The sequence below is a fragment of the Prosopis cineraria genome, unplaced genomic scaffold (genome assembly GCF_029017545.1).
Source record: "Prosopis cineraria cultivar Desert tree isolate PC_DT_omini unplaced genomic scaffold, ASM2901754v1 PC1, whole genome shotgun sequence".
In the NCBI taxonomy this organism is placed as follows: Eukaryota; Viridiplantae; Streptophyta; class Magnoliopsida; order Fabales; family Fabaceae; genus Prosopis; species Prosopis cineraria.
In genome coordinates, this window is record NW_026555332.1 from 17,621,881 (window position 1) to 17,641,781 (window position 19,901).

General features: G+C 26.4%; 2 protein-coding genes across 2 annotated transcripts; both read left to right on the forward strand.

The window, feature by feature from the left end:
• The first annotated feature begins 3,197 nt into the window (after positions 1-3,197).
• LOC129291227 (acidic endochitinase-like) lies at positions 3,198-4,100 on the forward strand. The gene has a single exon (XM_054928490.1). It carries the CDS (start codon positions 3,198-3,200, stop codon positions 4,083-4,085), a length of 888 nt encoding a protein of 295 aa, XP_054784465.1. The 3' UTR covers positions 4,086-4,100.
• Positions 4,101-15,930: 11,830 nt separating this feature from the next.
• Positions 15,931-17,051, forward strand: LOC129322661 (acidic endochitinase-like). Its single transcript, XM_054968984.1, has one exon. The coding sequence runs from the start codon at positions 16,007-16,009 to the stop codon at positions 16,892-16,894; it is 888 nt and encodes a 295-aa protein (XP_054824959.1). The 5' UTR covers positions 15,931-16,006; the 3' UTR covers positions 16,895-17,051.
• The last annotated feature ends 2,850 nt before the right edge of the window (positions 17,052-19,901 follow it).

Genomic DNA, 19,901 nt, shown 5'->3' on the forward strand with positions numbered 1-19,901 from the left:
TCTACTCCCTCTGGTCCAAATTATAAGCAATTTCCCTTAGCTAATCTTGGTTCAAAAATATAAGCAACCTAGTACATGTAAAATAATTTTTTCCATTTTACTACTTGTGTTTATTAATGTAGATCTTTGTGTAAATATATCTCTCACTTATTATAGAGTACATTGGTAATTGGGATTAGAAGTAAAACAGAAAAACAATATATATTTTTATGGGAATGGAAACTTTATTGGTATGCAATTTTTTTCCTTTTAAAAAAGCTGCTTATATTTTGAACTAGAAGGAGTATATTTTATTCCACATTTATGTCACTTTAAATTATTTTAAATTTTTTTCCTTTTCTCCTTCCCCTCAATTATAATAATGGTAAAAAGAAAAAATGTAAGAAGTTAAAGATGCATTTTATTCTAGGAAAAAAATTAAAAATAATAAAACATAAAATTTTATTTGATTGAAAAAGTGCAGTTTTACTGAATAGAGTATAGATGAGATGATACTCCTAATCATGCAAGAATTTTCTTTGATCAGTGTATCACATAATAATATGAATAATTGAATGTTATTCTTTCTGTATAATAGACAGAATAAGAAAGACAACATAATCATTGTAATGTAATGAAAAAATAATTCTCACTTATAATAATAGAGAAGCACACATATAATTTCACATAATCACTTTTTTCTTACAAAACTTCGTTCTCCCTTAAGCAAGCTGTGATTGCTTGTAATAATCAACTATCACATTTGGCTCCATTACTATTTGTTAGGCTTTTCAATATACCAACGATGCCCTTGATGCTCCGGTAAAGGATGCCGCATTCCATGTTACCAAAGACAGTGACGTTCAAACAATCTTCCCAGGACTTTCGCTTGCAAGATAAGTTTGCAAATATTTTGGGATCTTGAAATGGAAATACAGCGGATAATGATAAAATAATATTATAACATAATATAATTTAAATTCTTATATATAATCAGTATATATATGTTAAATAATTATATACATATTAAATGGATCATTGTTATACATATTTTATCTATCAAATAGAGTTCGAAATTTTTAATAATATTATCTATAATTTTGTTAATATATATTTTAAAAAGTATACCTTAAATTTATATAATTAATCAGGTATAAAATTTAAATAATATATTTTACTTGTTAAATAAGTTGAACAAATTTAATAACATTATATACAACTTTATTAATATTTTAATTTTTAAAAGAAATGTCCTTTATAGTAATTTATACATTTAAAATTGATTCTAACAAAATCATCTAAATATTTTCAATTCTATCAAAATTAATTTCGGAAAAAAACATCCAAACATCATCACATTATAACACAATCAATTATACTCAAAATCAATTATATTAATAAATTATTTTCATAATTAATTATATCAATTGAAATCTAAATAGACCAAAATCCTTGCACTAGAAAGAAATTACTTGTATTGCAAGGCTCCATCTCTATTGATGTTGACTAGAGTATCGTTTTATCTAAGGAGAATTTCAATTATGGACCATTGTAGAAAATTAATTTCATGTGAGTTCAAAAAAATTCTAAAATTTTAGTTTAGTTTAAAAAAAATTTTGATAGTGAAATGATTAAAATGCCTTTAACTTATTTGCGAAATTACTAGTTGTTAATTTTATTAATTTACTTATTAATTTATGAATATGAGATGCAAATTACATGAATTGACATGTCAATAATTATATAAGACTTGACATCATTTTTTTAATTGTAAGCAGTAGTATAAGTTGTTAAATTATTAATTTTACTTATTAATTTACTAATATCAGTTATAAATTATTGACAAGTTTTGTAATTTATTAACATCAATTATAAATTATTAACAAGTCTTGTAATTTATAACTAATGTCAATAAATTAATAAATAAAATTAATAAATTAATAATTAATATTATTAATGATAAATTAACAAGCAGAGTAAAAAAAATTAAAAATTAAATAATTTTGTATGAGAGGTAAAAGGTATTTTAATTTCTTTATGGTTGAAACTAATTATCTGCTGTGGTCCATAATTGGAATTCTCCCTTTTATTTATTTATAGTCAAGCAGACCAAAGACTTGGAAATAGTCATGTGTCATCATTATTCAACAATTCACTTCAAATGCTATCTCTAATCTTAAACATTAAGATCTCCAGAAGACACGTTTCTTTTACTTTTCCACACTGCAAACACTATAAATATCGCCTCTCTCTTCTTCCTCTAACCACCCAAGCAAACCAATATCTCATTACAATAGAGATTAAGGGTGTTCACGGGATAGGACAGGATAGGATCGAAACACTACCATCCTGTGTCCCGTCTCCAAAAAAAAAACATTGAGACTGAATTTTGGTCCCGTATCTCATCCCGTCTCGAAAGTCGTCCCGTCCCATTAAGAGTCGATACGGGATCAAAACAAGATCAGAACATCCCGCCGTCTCGATAAATGAAATAATATTGAAAAAAGATCTGGATAATAACGTTCATTAAAATTTTAAATTATATAATTTATTAAGTTTAAAATCAAAAAAACACAAGTACATAACTAGCAATAATTTAAAATCAATTATTGAATTATATTAATCACAACTACATATTATAATAAAAAATATAAGTGATCTTTATACTACAAGATTAGCAACAACAGGCAAGTCAAATACAATATCAAATAATTATTCTTCTACTTTAGTGAAGATGTACTAAGTTAATTACTCTTCTAAAAATAAGCAAGAAATATGTTATAAATAAAAGTTATTAAATATATAGATATAAGAATAAATTATATTAATATAATTAATTATTATAAAAAAGATATTACCATGTTTACTCCATGTCATTAAAATTATCAATATAAAAACACTTTATTTTTAAATAAGAATTGTAAGTATTAAAATTATAATTGATATAATTAATATAAGTATAAATTATATTAATATAATTAATGTATTTAAAATAAAAAATAATATATATAATATTCGGGACGGGACGGGACGTCCCGATGGTAATACCGTGTCCCGTCCCGTCCGAACCCCTTTCTTGTCTCGTCCCGTAAAGTCTCGTTCTGATTATTTTTGGGCCGGGACAAGACCCGTCCCGATATGATCGGGATAATACCGGGCCAATCGAAATGGGTCCAGATTGAACACCCCTAATAGAGATTATATTCACACATTCAAACATGGTTTCTGTTAAAGCTTCTCTTTTGTTACTACCTCTCTTGGTCATATCTTCCTTCATTGAGCGATCCTCGGTGGCCGGAATCTCCGTTTACTGGGGCCAAAACGGCAACGAAGGCTCCCTCGCCGACGCATGCAACACCGGCAACTACCAATTTATTAACGTTGCTTTCTTGGCTGTCTTTGGCAATGGCCAAACCCCACAACTGAACCTCGCCGGCCACTGTGACGGCACAGCGAGCACCTGCTCCGGCATAGGCAATGACGTCAAAACTTGCCAATCCAAAGACATCAAAGTGCTTCTTTCCCTCGGCGGCGGCTCCGGCGGCTACTCTCTTACTTCTGCCGACGACGCCAACCAGGTCGCCAACTATATCTGGAACAACTTCCTCGGAGGAAGTTCCAACTCACGGCCATTGGGCGACGCCGTTTTGGACGGTGTTGACTTCGACATCGAGGCCGGCGACGGGCAGCACTGGGACGAGCTTGCCAAAGCTCTGAAAGGGTTAAACCAGCAATTGATCCTCTCCGCCGCGCCGCAATGTCCATTCCCAGATGCTCACCTGAGTACTGCGATCAACCCAGGCTTGTTCAATTATGTTTGGGTTCAATTCTATAACAACCCTCCATGCATGTACACCAGTGGGAACATTAACAATCTTTTGAGTTCATGGAATCAATGGAACACTGTGCAAGCTGGTCAGGTGTTCTTGGGAGTTCCGGCATCTTCGGCGGCGGCTCCAAGTGGTGGGTTTATTCCGGCCGACGTGATGACTTCTCAAGTTCTTCCGGCGATCAAGGGCGCCGCTAAGTACGGCGGAGTCATGATCTGGGATAGGTTCAACGATCTCCAAAATAAATATAGCGACGCCATTAAGGGTTTTATCTAGAGAACTCGTTATAAGTTTTAAGTCTTTTGAATAAGTACCAGCAGTTTGATAGGCTTGTTCTCATGCAATGATGCTACATGAGTGAAATAAAAATTTCGTCATGTAATGGATGAATTTGGAATTTGAAATAAAGTATTTTGGTTCAATTTATATGAAACAAAGTACATGTAAAAAAATTGTCTCCATTTTATTTCTTATATTTATTAACCTAAGTATTTGTATAAACATATCTCTGACTCACCATAAAATGCATTAGTAATTGAAAATAAGGGTAAAAAGAAAAAATAATATATATTTTTATGAAAATGAAGACATTATTTGTTTGTGATTTTTTTAAAAAAATTACTTATATTTTGAATTGAAGGAAGTATTTTAAATAAAGTTGTCATTTACTTCGAAAAAAAAGTTAGTGTATATTATTATTATTATTATTATTATTATTATTATTATTATTATTGTGTGTGTGTATGTGAAGCTGTACAAAAGAGTTCTGCTATTTTTCCGCACTAGTTACAGTTCGCTTCTGGTACTGATTACTGGCCCGAAAATATCTATGGGCACTTAATTTGAAATAAACTAAGTGAAACTTAATTAGGTGATATCAAATATATTTTATTTCATCCATTAAGTGTGGGTTTTTCTTCTCTAAAAAACTTTAGGAATCTGGCCTTTCATAGTGAATTCTCATTGGATCCTCTTTACCATGACTTCCATAGCTTCAATAATTGATTGTGATGAAAGATTGTGGTTAGGAAAGAGTGGGAAAGTGGAAGAAAATGAGAGAAAATTTCGATGAAGATGTGCTGAAAATTTTAGAAAAGTAAAAGAAGATATATGTGAATTGTAATATAAAAAATAAGTGAATCAATTATGTGCACGACCCAAAACCCCCTGTATTCAATTTGTGATGGTGTAAAATGAGTAGAATAGGATGAATTTTAGATAATCAACATGATAAAATATCTGAAACAGCTTAACAAACTTGGTTAGGATGTTCAAGAATGAATGTAGCCACCATTCAAGTTAGGTTAATTACTTGGATGTATATGTAGCTCTTGTAGGATACTCCATACTTGATTAGAACTTACTAAACACTTCTAAAAGGATAATCAAAGAATGATTAAGGGCTGCTTGATTGAAATTAAATCCTCAATGCTTAAAGTCATTAAAAGCTCTTTGAATCATCAACTCTTGCACATGTATCATTTTAGGATCTTCTTGCTTTATAGTTTGTCTTGTAATTCAATATTTTGGCCATTTAATCTACTTGTAATTATTTGTTTGCACCTAAAATTATTCACACAATAAAGATCAAAGTATGTATGCAAAATTTCAAATCAAAATTCAAAGCCAATTGCAAGATACAATGCTATTTCTAAGCTCTTAAGTTATAAAACATAATAACTTAGTATTAATGTCTTTATCTTAGAACATTCTATGACTTGTGTCTTTTAATATTTTTTTTCCAACTTAGAATGAGTTTGAAACTACAACTTGTTTCATTGTACTTAGGAAGACGAAAAACATAAACTAGGTTAATGTTTCAAAATGTTCCCAAAATTGCTAAAATGACCAAAATATTTCTAGACTGAGAATGAATACTAATTGATTCTAAAGGCCTAGAAATGCTTAAATAAGAATTGAATTCTCAGGAATACAACTAAAGGCTTAGAAATGCTTAAATGAGAATTGAATTCCCAGGAATACGATAATGCAAGGAAATCATCCTAAAATATATGTAAATAAGTAACATGTCAATGGTAGAATAGAGTTAAATTAAATTTTAGAACTACCATGGTTATAAAGATTTTCTCATAATTGAAACCTAACCATGGTAGAAAAAAAAAATTAACTAACTAAAAGATCACCAAGGTTATAAATGTTCACTATAATAAAAATGAGATTTAGTAACATGCATTTTGTAGTAATAAAAAATAAAACATCATTAATATTAAAGCCAAGTAAAAAGGTCACATTTCTTATATCAAATGCCAACATTAGTAAATTATTTTTTATTTATAATTTTAGTAAATAATAAGAAGTGGCATTTTAAGAGTAGCAAAATGCTACCTCTTTTTTTTTTTTTTACATTAATATTTTGTTAACAACCAAAAGCAGAGAGGTGTCATTTTCAAATTAGTAACCCCATCTCTGCACTCCATTAATAATTCAAAATTTTTTGATTAGATTAAATAATTATTTTATTATAATTTATTTAATTAGTAATTTTAATTAGTAAATCAAATTATTTAATAAATAAAAGTAGAGGCATGGCATGTTCTAAGATTGAAAATAGAACCTCTGAATTTTTTATTAATTTAGTATTTTTTTATCATATTAAACAATTAATATAATATAATTTATTTAATTAACATTTATAATTAATATATATTAATAAATAAATGAAGAGAGGTGGTGTTTTCAAAGCTTGGAAATGTCACCTTTCTTATTTTTTATTATTTAAATACTTTTTATATGATAAAATAATTATTTAATTATAATTTATTTAATTAATATTAATTATGAATATATATTATTATTTAATAATTAAAAAGTAGAGATATGGCATTTTCTGAGCTTGAAAACACCACATATTTATTCTGTTATTCATTTATTATTTTATTTTATCAGGTTAAATAATTATTTTATTATAATTTTTTTAATTAATAATTTTAATTAGTAAATCAAATTATTTAATAAATAAAAGCAGAGACACGGCATGTGCTTAGCTTGAAAACAATACCTCTATACTTTTTTATTGATTTAATATTTTGTTTTATCACATTAAACCATTAATATATTGTAACTAATTTAATTATTATTTATAATTAATATATAATAATAATTATTAATAAGTAAATGAAGAGAGGTGGAATTTCTCGATAATGCCACCTTTATTTTTTTATTATTTAAGTACTTTTTATAAGATAACATAATTCTTTAATTATATTTTATTTAATCAATGTTAATTATTAATATATATTATAATTTAATAATTAAAAATTAGAGAAGTGGCATTTTCTGAGGTTGAAAACGCCACCTCTCTATTTTTTTTATTAATTTATTATTTTATTTTATCATATTAAATAATTATTTTATTATAATTTATTTAATTAATAATTTTAATTAATTTTAACTAATATATATCATATTATTTAATAAATAAAAATAGAGAAGTGGCATTTGTTGAGCTTAAGAACATTACTTTTATACTTTGTTATTAATTTAGTGTTTTACTTTACCAAATTAAATAATTAAATAATTATTATTTATTTAATTAGAATTGAAAATATATATTATAATATTTAATTAATATATATATATATATATTTGGAAACACCACTTCTCCAATGTTTTAGTATTTTAGTATTTTAAAGGTAAAATTATTATTTTATTATAATTTATTTAATTAGTAATACTTACTATTATAAATTATTATTTAATAATTAAAAAAGAGGTGGATTTTTCAAACTCAAAAATGTCATCTCTCTATTATATTATCGATTTATTTTTTTGTTTTATATGAATAAATAATTATTTTATTATAACTTATTTAAGAAAAAATGACAATAAAATTCATTTGAAATATGTAAATAATAATTTAATTTCTTAAAATGTCATAATTTTTCTAAAGTTCATAGGAACTTTTCTATCATTGATGAATTTAAATAAATTACTAAATTATCTTTGTTCAAAATAAATGATTCACAACTTTTCTTTTTATATTCAAATAATGAAATAGTAAATCACTACTTCACATGTTAAATTCTTTATTTACTGTTGTATTATTGCGAATATAAGAAAGAAAGTTATGAATTATTTATTTTTAACAAAGAAAATTTAATAATTTATATAAATTTATCAACGATGAAAATGTCCCTAGATACTTTAGGGGACTTTTACCATTTTGAAGGGCCAAATTATTATTTATATATTTTAAATAAATTTTATTACCATTTTTCCTTTATTTAATTAGTATTTTTTATTAGTATATCATATTATTTAACAAATAAAAGGAAAGAGATAACGTTTGCTGAGCTTGAAAATGCCATCTCTATACTCCATTATTAATTTAACATTTTTATCAGATTAAATAATTAATTTATTATAATTTATTTAATTAACATTTATAATTAATATATGTCAATATTTACCAAAAAATAAAGAAAGGTGGCATTTCCAACGCTTGGAAATGGCATCTCTCTCTCTCTCTCTCTCTCTCTCTTTTTTACTATTTAAGTATTTTCTATAAGATAAAATAATTATTTAATTATAATTCATTTAATTAATATTAATTATAAATATATATTATTTTTTATAATTAAAAAGCAAAGATACGGCATTTTTGAAACCATTAATTCTTTACTTTATTATGGATTTATTATTTTATTTTACCTTATGAAATAATTATTTTATTATAATTTATTTAAGTAATACTTTTAATTAGTATATCACATTTTTTAACAAATAAAAGCAGAGAAGTGGCATTTTTTGTGCTTAAAAAATCACCTTTTTACTTTTTTATTAATTTAGTATTTTGTTTTACTAGATTAAATTATTATTTGATTATTATTTATTTAATTAGAATTTATAATTAATATATTACAATATTTAATAAATAAATATATGAAGAGAGTTGGCATCTCCAAACTTTAGATACACTACCTCTCTTGTTCTTTTTATAATTTTAATATTTTTGTAAGATAAAATAATTAGTTTATTACAATTTATTTAATTTGGTTTAATTATTATTATTATAGATTATTATTTAATAATTAAAAAGCAGAGAAATGGTGTTTTCAAGCTCAGAAAATTCCACAATCTATTCTATTATTAATTTATTATTTTATTTTATCATATTAAATCATTATTTTTATAATTTATTTAATTACTAATATATCACATTATTTAATAAATAAAAGCAAAGAAGTGATGTTTGCTAAGTTTAAATACATCACCTTTATACTATATTATTAAATTAATATTTTCTTTTATCATATTAAATAATTATTTATTATACTTTGTTTAATTAGAATTTATAATTGATGTATAATAATATTTAAGAAATAAATGAAGAGAGTCAACTCTCTTGTTTTTTATTATTTAAGTATTTTTTATAAGATAAATAATTATTATATTATAATTTAATTAATTAATATTAATTATTAATATATATCTATATATATATAATAGAAAAATAACAAGCACATCTCTATGAATGACAAGTGTCATTTTCTTTAAATACTTCAATTTTAAAAAGCCACCTAAAGTTTTATTTATAAAATTATTTTTAATTCATGAATATAATTTATTTTTATTCCCTTATTTCAGTAACTTTTTAACCCATGATCTAACAATTTCCTAATCTCACAATTCCTCTTTTAGATATAGTTAATTATTTAATATTCTATCATTTTAAAAACTTCCTTGCTCTACAATTTATTTTTTTATTTTTTTAAGTCATGCATATAATTAAATTTAAATATAGATAGTTATTTAGATTATTCATTACAATAACTTCTTAACCCATGATCTAATAATTTCCTAACTCCATGATTCTTTTTTTAGATATGGTTAGCTATTCATTATTCTATCATTCTAATAACTTCCTTGCTCAACGATTTAATTTGTGATTTTTTTAATTTATGCATATAATTAAATTCAACTATGGATAATTGTTTAGGTTATTTTATCATTCTAATAACTTCTTAGATCCATGATTTACATAAAATTTGGTGAGAATATATATATATATATATATATATAATAGATAAATAAGAAATACTTTTTCAAGTTTGACATGTATGAACTTTTTTTTTAAATATTACAATTCTATGCTATTTACATCATTATTAATTTTTAAAAATATTTTTTATAATTTATAAGATTATAATTTAAAAATGTAATTAACTTCTCTTTTATGATTTCAAAATCTAAAATATAATTTTTCAACTATTTCACAATTTAAAATTTTATTTTTAAAAATTTTATCTTTAATATTCTCTCTTATAATCTCAAATATAACTTTTTGAGTATTGTCATTTTATGAATAATTTTGAATTAGTATGATAATTTTATGAATAATAATTTAAATAATTTTTTACAAATTAAATCATATAAATTAAAAAATAAAAACTAAATGACAAATATATGAATTAATAAAATATTTATAAGCTATCCATGTCAACATTAATTTCTAAAAATAATTTTTTTACATAATAATAAATTTTTTTATAGATGATAATAATATTATCTTAAATTGTAAAAACCACTTTCTTTTATCCCTAAATTTTCTCTCCAATGATTTTATCTATTATCATAATTTTCAACTTCTTCACCACCTAAAATATACAATTTCAGCATGCACATTAGATTTTCTATCAAATCTTCTTAAATATTAAAAAAGTATTATATTTAAAATTAAATGAGTTATTTTAATTCCTATTTTCCCTCATTTCTCTCCTACTCTCCTATCATCATAACTTCCCATAATTTTTTTCTTATTTTTATTTTTAAAATTTTAATTATACAAATATACGATCACATTGAGTTGTTATAAAGCACACGAGATTTTCTTTTAATCCTGATGTCATGCAATTGCTCCATTCCCTTATCAAGACAAGTAGAATCACAAAATCTCATTATTTCTAGCTTCTCCCTTCGTCACCAATGCCCTCTCACCACTTGTGTTATTTTTTATGATGATTTTTCATTCATAATTAATGGTGTGAAGAGGTTGTTATGTGCTTGTAGATTATCAAAAGAGCAATTTAACTTCTGATATATCTCATATTCTATGACTTCTGGCCAACATTTACTCACAATTTTAATCATCATGGTCATACTATTATTTTAGCAATTATGGCAAGACAATTTCTTTCAAAAGCAGTGACAAAATATTATTGATTTTCAGCTGTTAATTTCCACAATACAATATGATCATACTCATTTTCACTCTCACAGACAAATTCCATGCTTTCAATAGTACGTCATCTATTTCTCCATATACTGGTCTTCAAGATCATGTAAGAAATTTCTCAACACCACAAGCTCTTTTGTGTCATTTGATGTTTGAACCAATAGCCTTCAAAACTTTGATATTGTAACCAATCGGATGATCAAAATGCTGCAAATTTAATTAGTCTTCAAGACTGCTACTTTTCGGTGACATGATTCTTTATAAGTCTTCAAGGCCATAACAAAAATATTTTTCAATGCTATTTTTTTTCTTAATCCCATGAAATGTTCCAGTCATGAGCCTTCATGGCTATGGTGTTTATAGCAATAGACCTTTTATGGCCCTGTCATTTATGGGCATCGGACCCACAAATTCTTCTTTTACAGAACTATACAACAAAAGTGATATAACTTGTCATTTAATCACAAAACATTATCAGGAGCATTATGGTTGAAAATTATCAATAAAATATCAATAGATATCCAATTGAATATTATAGACATAAAAGAATAGAACTTTAGCTATTAATAAATGGAAAAAGTAGAAATATAGATATAGGATAAAATATAAGCATAACATAAAGTATAAGGATAAAAGGTAAATTCTTATACCTCAATTTGATGAATATGAATATTCAATTACCCATTAATTAACAAAATAGATACTCCCTCTGTTAAAAAATATAAGGTATTTTTAATTAAATCTCACCCCCAATAATGTAGTTACTTACTTTTAAACTAATCATATTTTTTCATATTTACTTCTATTAAACACTATAAAAAATATAAAGTCACTATCAATAAGGGCACTTTTGAAAAAAAAAAGGTAATAATTATACTTCAAAAGACTAAAAATGCTTTATATTTTTGAACCTCTAACTATTCAAAAAATGTCTTATATTTTTGAACGGAAGGAGTACCTTCTTAGGAATTGCAAGGCCATCATTCCCTCTTGACAAATTGGGAAAACTTTATTACACCATTTGGATTAAAATATCTTCATGCAATGAACAAAACTCAACAAGTATGAGCAAGATGCCATGAACTCAATTGGTTAGAATATCATATTGATAATGTGTTATGAAAATAAGAAGAGAGTAGGAAAAGAGAAATAGCAAGACAAGAAAAATTGGGAGAGAAAAAAAGGAAAGATGTATAATGCTTTGTATATGGCCTCTATTTACTTGCTTTCAACCATTAAAGTCTAACCTTAATATAATGTTGCAAAGGAATAAAAAAGGGCATAATAGTACAACATGTAACCTTTAAAGGTTATATCACATTAATCATGAGAAACTTCTTCTAAGTCATTTATTGAGAGGTTTTTGGAGATGAAGAATCCTAAGCATTAGGATTTAGGAGCATGCACATCCACTCATATAACATAATATTTATAATATTTAGCATAATATCGTTAACTAAAAATTAATGATTTTTCTTCATATGCTAAAATCTAAAAAAAAATGTTTTAACATTGGCAATCATTAAATTATATTTAATAATGATTGAAATTAAATAATAATGTTCAAAATTTAGAGACCTTTATAATTAAAGGTCATACCAATTTTAATAATTATATTCTCATAAAAAAATGATATATGAAACAGATTTAATTCTTTTCAAATTACTTATTAAAAAAATCATGAATATTTATAAGCATCGCTTGAAATCAAAATTACTTCAAAAATCTCAATTATTCAAAATCACAATTGCCTAACTCTAACTCAAATGATGGGCACTTAGAAGTCGTCCCAAGTGAATTTGAATACAACGACTCAATGAGAAAAGAATCAACGACGAGGCTTCTAAATATTGGAGGAAGAAGACTTCGTGGTCAAACAGCCATCTCTCCCCACATGTTACGCCTGAATTTATGCCAATACTTATTTCAATGGCGGCTCCAATTCAGCTTTCATCAATTTAAAAATTGTTGCATGTATTCAGTGTATCATGTCATTTGTATATTATTAAAAAAAATTTTACATACTTAAGATATTTGTTTGCAATTAAACCTAGAAATATGAATCCTTTATGCTATAAAAAAATTCTTATTATTAATATCAATATATTAAAATCCACTCATATCTTGATTTAATTAGATAAAAAATGTTAAATATATAAGGTTAAATACATAAGTCTTACATGTCAAAGTATATATACCATGTCAAATTTATTTAATATTATATATTAGGATAAAAGAGAAAATTGATCTCTAAATATTATGTCAAGAGGTGTCTAAAACCTAAACTCATTTTTAATGCAATGTTCTTCCTTAACTTTTAAAAATAGTGCAATATGATATTTACTGTTAACAAAAGTTAACTTTCATAGTTAATTAGTTGAGAAGAAAATAACATAAAATAACACTAAAAATTACTGAAGAGGAAAAACTCACAATAAATTAAATGACCTAAAAATTACATATAAAGGCTAAAAAATTACAGAAAAAAAAGAGACCAAGAAAATTTTACCATGCCTTTTTATTTTTATTTTTGTAATTTTTGATGGTTTTTTTTATTTTCTATTAAGTAACAGTCAAAGTTAAGTAGTTAATTTTTGTTAACAATAAAAGCTAGATTGCATCATTTTCAAAAGTTAAAAGGAAATATTTCACTAAAAATCAGTTTGGGGTCAATTTAGGGACCAATTTACTCTTTTACTCTACTCCCTCTAGTCCAAATTATAAGCAATTTTCCTTAGCTAATCTTGGTTCAAAAATACAAGCAACTAAGTACATGTAAAATAATTTTTCCCATTTTACACTTTGTATTTATTAATGTAGATTTTTGTGTAAATATATCTCTCACTTATTATAAAGTATATTGGTAATCAGGATTAGAAGTAAAAGAGAAAAAAATATATTTTTATGGGAATGGAAACTTTATTGGTATACAATTTTTTTTTCTTTTTAAAAAAGTTGTTTATATTTTGGACAAGAGGGAGTATATTTTATTCCACATTTATGTCACTTTAAATTATTTTAATTTTTTTCCCTTTTCCCCTTCCCCTCAATTATAATAATGGTAACAAGAAAAAATGTAAGAAGTTAAAGAAACATTTTATTCTAGGAAAAAAATTAAAAATAATAAAACATAAAAATTTATTTGATTGAAAAAGTGCAGTTTTACTGAATAGAGTATAGATGAGATGATATTCCTAATCATGCAAGAATTTTCTTTGATCAGTGTATCACATAATAATATGAATAATTGAATGTTATTCTTTCTGTATAATAGACAGAATAAGAAAGACAACATAATCATTGTAATGTAATGAAAAAATAATTCTCACTTATAATAATAGAGAAGCACACATATAATTTCACATAATCACTTTTTTCTTACAAAACTTCGTTCTCCCTTAAGCAAGCTGTGATTGCTTGTAATAATCAACTATCACATTTGGCTCCATTACTATTTGTTAGGCTTTTCAATATACCAACGATGCCCTTGATGCTCCGGTAAATGATGCCGCATTCCATGTTACCAAAGACAGTGCTGTTCAAACAATCTTCCCAGAACTTTCGCTTGCAAGATAAGTTTGCAAATATTTTGGGATCTTGGAAATGGAAATACAGCGGAAAATGATAAATAATATTATAACATAATATAATTTAAATTCTTATATATAATCAGTATATATATGTTAAATAATTATATAAATATTAAATGGATCATTGTTATACATATTTTATCTATCAAATAGAGTTCGAAATTTTTAATAATATTGTCTATAATTTTATTAATATATATTTTAAAAAGGATGCCTTAAATTTATATAATTAATCAAGTATAAAATTTAAATAATATATTTTACTTGTTAAATAAGTTGAACAAATTTAATAACATTATATACAACTTTATTAATATTTTAATTTTTAAAAGAAATGTCCTTTATAGTAATTTATACATTTAAAATTAATTCTAACAAAATCATCTAAATATTTTTAATTCTATTAAAATTAATTTTGAAAAAATAACATTCAACCATCATCACATTATAACACAATCAATTACACTCAAAATCAATTATATTAATAAATTATGTTCATAATTAATTATATCAATTGAAATCTACACAGACCCAAACTTCTTACTCTAGAAAGAAATTACTTGTATTGCAAGGCTTCATCTTTGTTGATGTTGACTAGAGTATCGTTTTATCTGAGGAGAATTTCAATAATGGACCAATTTAGAAAATTAATTTCATGTGAGTTCAAAAAAATTCTAAAATTTTAGTTTAGTTTAAGGGAGAAAAATTAAATGAATTTCGATAGTGAAATGATCAAAATGCCCTTAGCAAAATCACTAGTTGTAATTTTATTACTTCACTTATTAATTTATGAATATAATATGCAAATTACATGAGCTGACATGTCAATAATTATATAAAATTTAATATCAATTTTTCAATTGTAAGCAGTAATATAAGTTGTTAAATTGCTGATTTTACTTGTTAATTTACTAACATCAGTTGTAAATTATTGACAAGTTTTGTAATTTACTAACATCAATTATAAATTATTAATAAGTCTTGTAATTTATAACTGATGTAAATAAATTAACAAGTTAGTAAATTAATAACTAATATTACTAATGATAAATTAATAAGTAGAATAAAAAAATTAATAATTAATAATTTTGTATGACAAGTAAAAGGTGTTTTAGTTTTTTAACTATTGAAATTAATTTTTTGTCGTGGTCCACAATTGGAATGCTTCCTTTTATTTATTTATGGTCAAGCAGACCTAAGACTTTGAAGTAGTCATGTGTCATCATTATTCAACAATTCACTTCAAATGCTATCTCTAATCTTAAACATTAAGATCTCCACAAGACACGTTTCTTTTACTTTTCCACACTGCAAACACCATAAATATCGTCTTTCTCTTCTTCCCTCCAACCCCCCCCCCAAGCAAACCAATACCTCTTTACAATAGAGATTATATATTCACACCCATAAACATGGTTTCTGTTACAGCTTCTCTCTTGTTACTACCTCTCTTGCTTATTTCTTCTTTCATTGAACAATCCTCAGCGGCCGGAATCGCCGTTTACTGGGGCCAAAACGGTAACGAAGGCTCCCTCGCCGACGCATGCAACACCGGCAACTACCAATTTATTAACGTTGCTTTCTTGGCTGTCTTTGGCAATGGCCAAACCCCACAACTGAACCTCGCCGGCCACTGTGACGGCACAGCGAGCACCTGCTCCGGTATAGGCAATGACGTCAAAACTTGCCAATCCAAAGGCATCAAAGTGCTTCTTTCCCTCGGCGGCGGCTCCGGCGGCTACTCTCTTACTTCTGCCGACGACGCCAACCAGGTCGCCAACTATATCTGGAACAACTTCCTCGGAGGAAGTTCCAACTCACGGCCATTGGGAGACGCCGTTTTGGACGGTGTTGACTTCGACATCGAGGCCGGCGACGGGCAGCACTGGGACGAGCTTGCCAAAGCTCTGAAAGGGTTAAACCAGCAATTGATCCTCTCCGCCGCGCCGCAATGTCCATTCCCAGATGCTCACCTGAGTACTGCGATCAACACAGGCTTGTTCAATTATGTTTGGGTTCAATTCTATAACAACCCTCCATGCATGTACACCAGTGGGAACATTAACAATCTTTTGAGTTCATGGAACCAATGGAACACTGTGCAAGCTGGTCAGGTGTTCTTGGGAGTTCCGGCATCTTCGGCGGCGGCTCCAAGTGGTGGGTTTATTCCGGCCGACGTGATGACTTCTCAAGTTCTTCCGGCGATCAAGGGCGCCGCTAAGTACGGCGGAGTCATGATCTGGGACAGGTTCAACGATCTCCAAAATAAATATAGCGACGCCATTAAGGGTTCTATCTAAAGAACTCATTGTTATAAGTCCTTTGAATAAGTAGCAGCTGGTTGATAGGCTTGTTCCTATGTAATGATGCTACATGAGTGAAATAAAAATTTCTTTATGTAATGGATGAATTTGGAATTTGGAATTAATAATGAAATACGTAAACTATTACAACATTCATGTGGATCTGAGTTCTGATATTACAGTTTACTTCCTCCAATCTAAAATGTAAGTATTTTCTCTCAACTAATTTTAATTTAAAATATAAGTAACAAAGTACATGTAAAGAAATTGTTTTCATTTTATCCCTTATATTTATTAACCTAAATATTTGTGTAAACATATCTTTGACTTATCATAATTGAAAATAAAGAAAAAAAGGAAAAAAAGAAAAAATAATATATATATATATATATATATTTATGAGAATGAAAACTTTATTGGTATGCAAATTTTTCTTCAAAAACTACTTATATTTTGAAATGGAGGAAGTATTTTAAATAAAGTTGTCCTTTATTTAAAATATCTGTGTGTGAAGCCATACAAAATGTTTTGCTATTTTTCCGCACTAGTTACAGTTCATTTCTACCACTGATTAATTACTTGCCCAAAAATATATGAGCATTTAATTGGACATAAACTGAATGAAACTTAATTAGGTCATACCAAATATTTTATTTCATTCATGAAGTTCAAGATCTTTTCTTTCTTTTTTCTTTTTCTGTTTCTTTTGGTGAAAAGAAGTCCATTTTTTTTAAAACCTTATTGTTCATGGAGTATATATTAAGGGAGCACATTCGGTCCTCATTACTTCTGAAACGATTTGGACCGTATAGTTAAATTAGGATGGTCTAGATTTAAATATTTTCATTTTCATTTTTTATTTTTATTAAAATAAAAATTTTTAAAATTTTTAATAAATATCTTATTTATCAACATGTACAGTTCATATTTAATCAAGTCAGTCCAAATTTAATATTAATTTTTTATATTTTTATAAATTGACCATACAGATTTATTTTGGATAGTTCAAGTTCAAAACTATTAGCTTAAAAAAGTTTAAAAAATTGGGAATAGTCAATTAGGAGATATCTTTATTTAATATTTTATTTATCAAAACAAAATTTTATAAAAATTAAAAAAATTAATATTAAATCTAGGCTATTTAGGATAAATTTGGATAGTTAATTTATAAAAATTATAAAAAAAATTAATATGAAAATTGAATAATCTAAATAATCCAGATGAGTAATGAACAAACATATTTATATATTAACAATTTTATTTTAATAAATATAAAATAAAAACTAAAATATAGGGGCAATAGGAAGGGGTAGGAATAGGCCAGGCCCTATGCCCTTACCTACTTTAAGCACAGGTTAGCCTATTTACTAAATAAACTCATGCTAGTTTCAAGCCTTTAACTAAGCCTATTTAGTTAAATAGGTCATGCTTAGTCTACAAGCTTAACAGGCTGGCCTATTTACATACACACACATTATGTAATATATCGCGCGCGCACATTAGTTTCATCATTTAATTTTTAATTAATCTATTCTTTTTTATTTCTAGTATGTTTTCAATTAGATTGGATTGATATATATATATATACTATATTATATTATTACTTTATTATTGTATTATATTGTAGTTAATAAGTCCTTTTAATTATTATTTATTGTAATTAATAAATCAAGCTATACATTTATACTAATAGTCATAAAGTATACTTGAGATGTTTAAAATTAAAATGTGAGCTTATTTAAAATAATTACTTTTAAATAGGCTTTTAGGTCAGGCCAAACTTTAGGTAAGCTTAAGCCTAAGCCATAAAAAAAGCCTTATACAAGTTTCTAGTCATGCTTAGGCTTCTAACTTACTACACAAGTTCAAGTATATTTGGCCAAAGTTTAACTCAGCTTAGTTTATTTTCACTCCTAGGTCTCTTTACTTCCCTTATCTCCTTTTCCCCTCTATTTCTTCAAAACAATGTTGTTTAGGTTAGTAGTGAAATCTTCATCATCCATTTTGAGCTACAATCTTGGCCGTCTGTGTCGTTTTCTCATCTCACGACTCCGTCTCTCTATCATTGCTTCGCTCTCCTCCTCTTCCCCGCTCTCCTTCTCTACCGACTCAATATTCGGTTGTTCGTGTGCTTAATCATTAGAGGGAGGATCCGGTCACCTTCGAAGATTGGCTGTCATGGCCCATATTTGGGATTTTCTGTTGAAGGCGATTTCATTACTGTAAGGACTGAACAATCTAAAGCTTCTACTTCTTTTTCCCCATTTTCTCTTTCATTATCAGTTAATCTTGCCTAGGCTATTTTTGTGTTTTCTGTTCTATTATATTTATGCGTGTGAAGTAAGAATTAGATTTGACTAATATTTTTTATTTCATTTCATCATGTTCTTTCTTTTTTTCCTAAAATCATTTCTCTGTCCCTTTATATCGGATTTATATAAGGAGGGTATCTAATTCAAACATGTGGATAGTTTGTCATGTTTCTTGCATTGTTTTACAATTGACTTGTATGTCATCTTTTTCCTTTCTCATATAACTTTATAGAAAAGTTTAGAGTCTGGATCCACTTGCTTGATTTCATCATTTACAGAAAAATGGGGTCATTTACCATTTATTTATTAGGAGTAATATACCTGTTTGGGTCTAGGGATGTGTAACCCTGAAGTAGTTACTAGGATTCTTTCTTATGACATTGATATTAAATTATTGGTTTTTGTTTGAAGTGTTTTTAGTCATTTCCCTGGGATTTTGTTATTGCACCACATCACCAAGTTTACATAAATAGACTGTCCCGACCATAGTGATTGTAGTTCGCATCAATGGCTCTAGGTAGGTCATTAGTGTAAAAACCTCCACTTCTTAAACATATAATTAGCGCATTCTTAATCTTAAAGTAAAGTTACCATGATATTTATAACTAATTTAATAATAATAGATGTCATAGCATAAAAGGATCAACCTTGACTGTTTGAAAACTCAAGGTTAAGTAAGAAAATTTTGTATA

Bases quoted from the DNA above. Each gene is read 5' to 3' on its own strand.
- LOC129291227 (XM_054928490.1), top strand. From the start codon at position 3,198: ATGGTTTCTGTTAAAGCTTCTCTTTTGTTACTACCTCTCTTGGTCATA.
- LOC129322661 (XM_054968984.1), top strand. From the start codon at position 16,007: ATGGTTTCTGTTACAGCTTCTCTCTTGTTACTACCTCTCTTGCTTATT.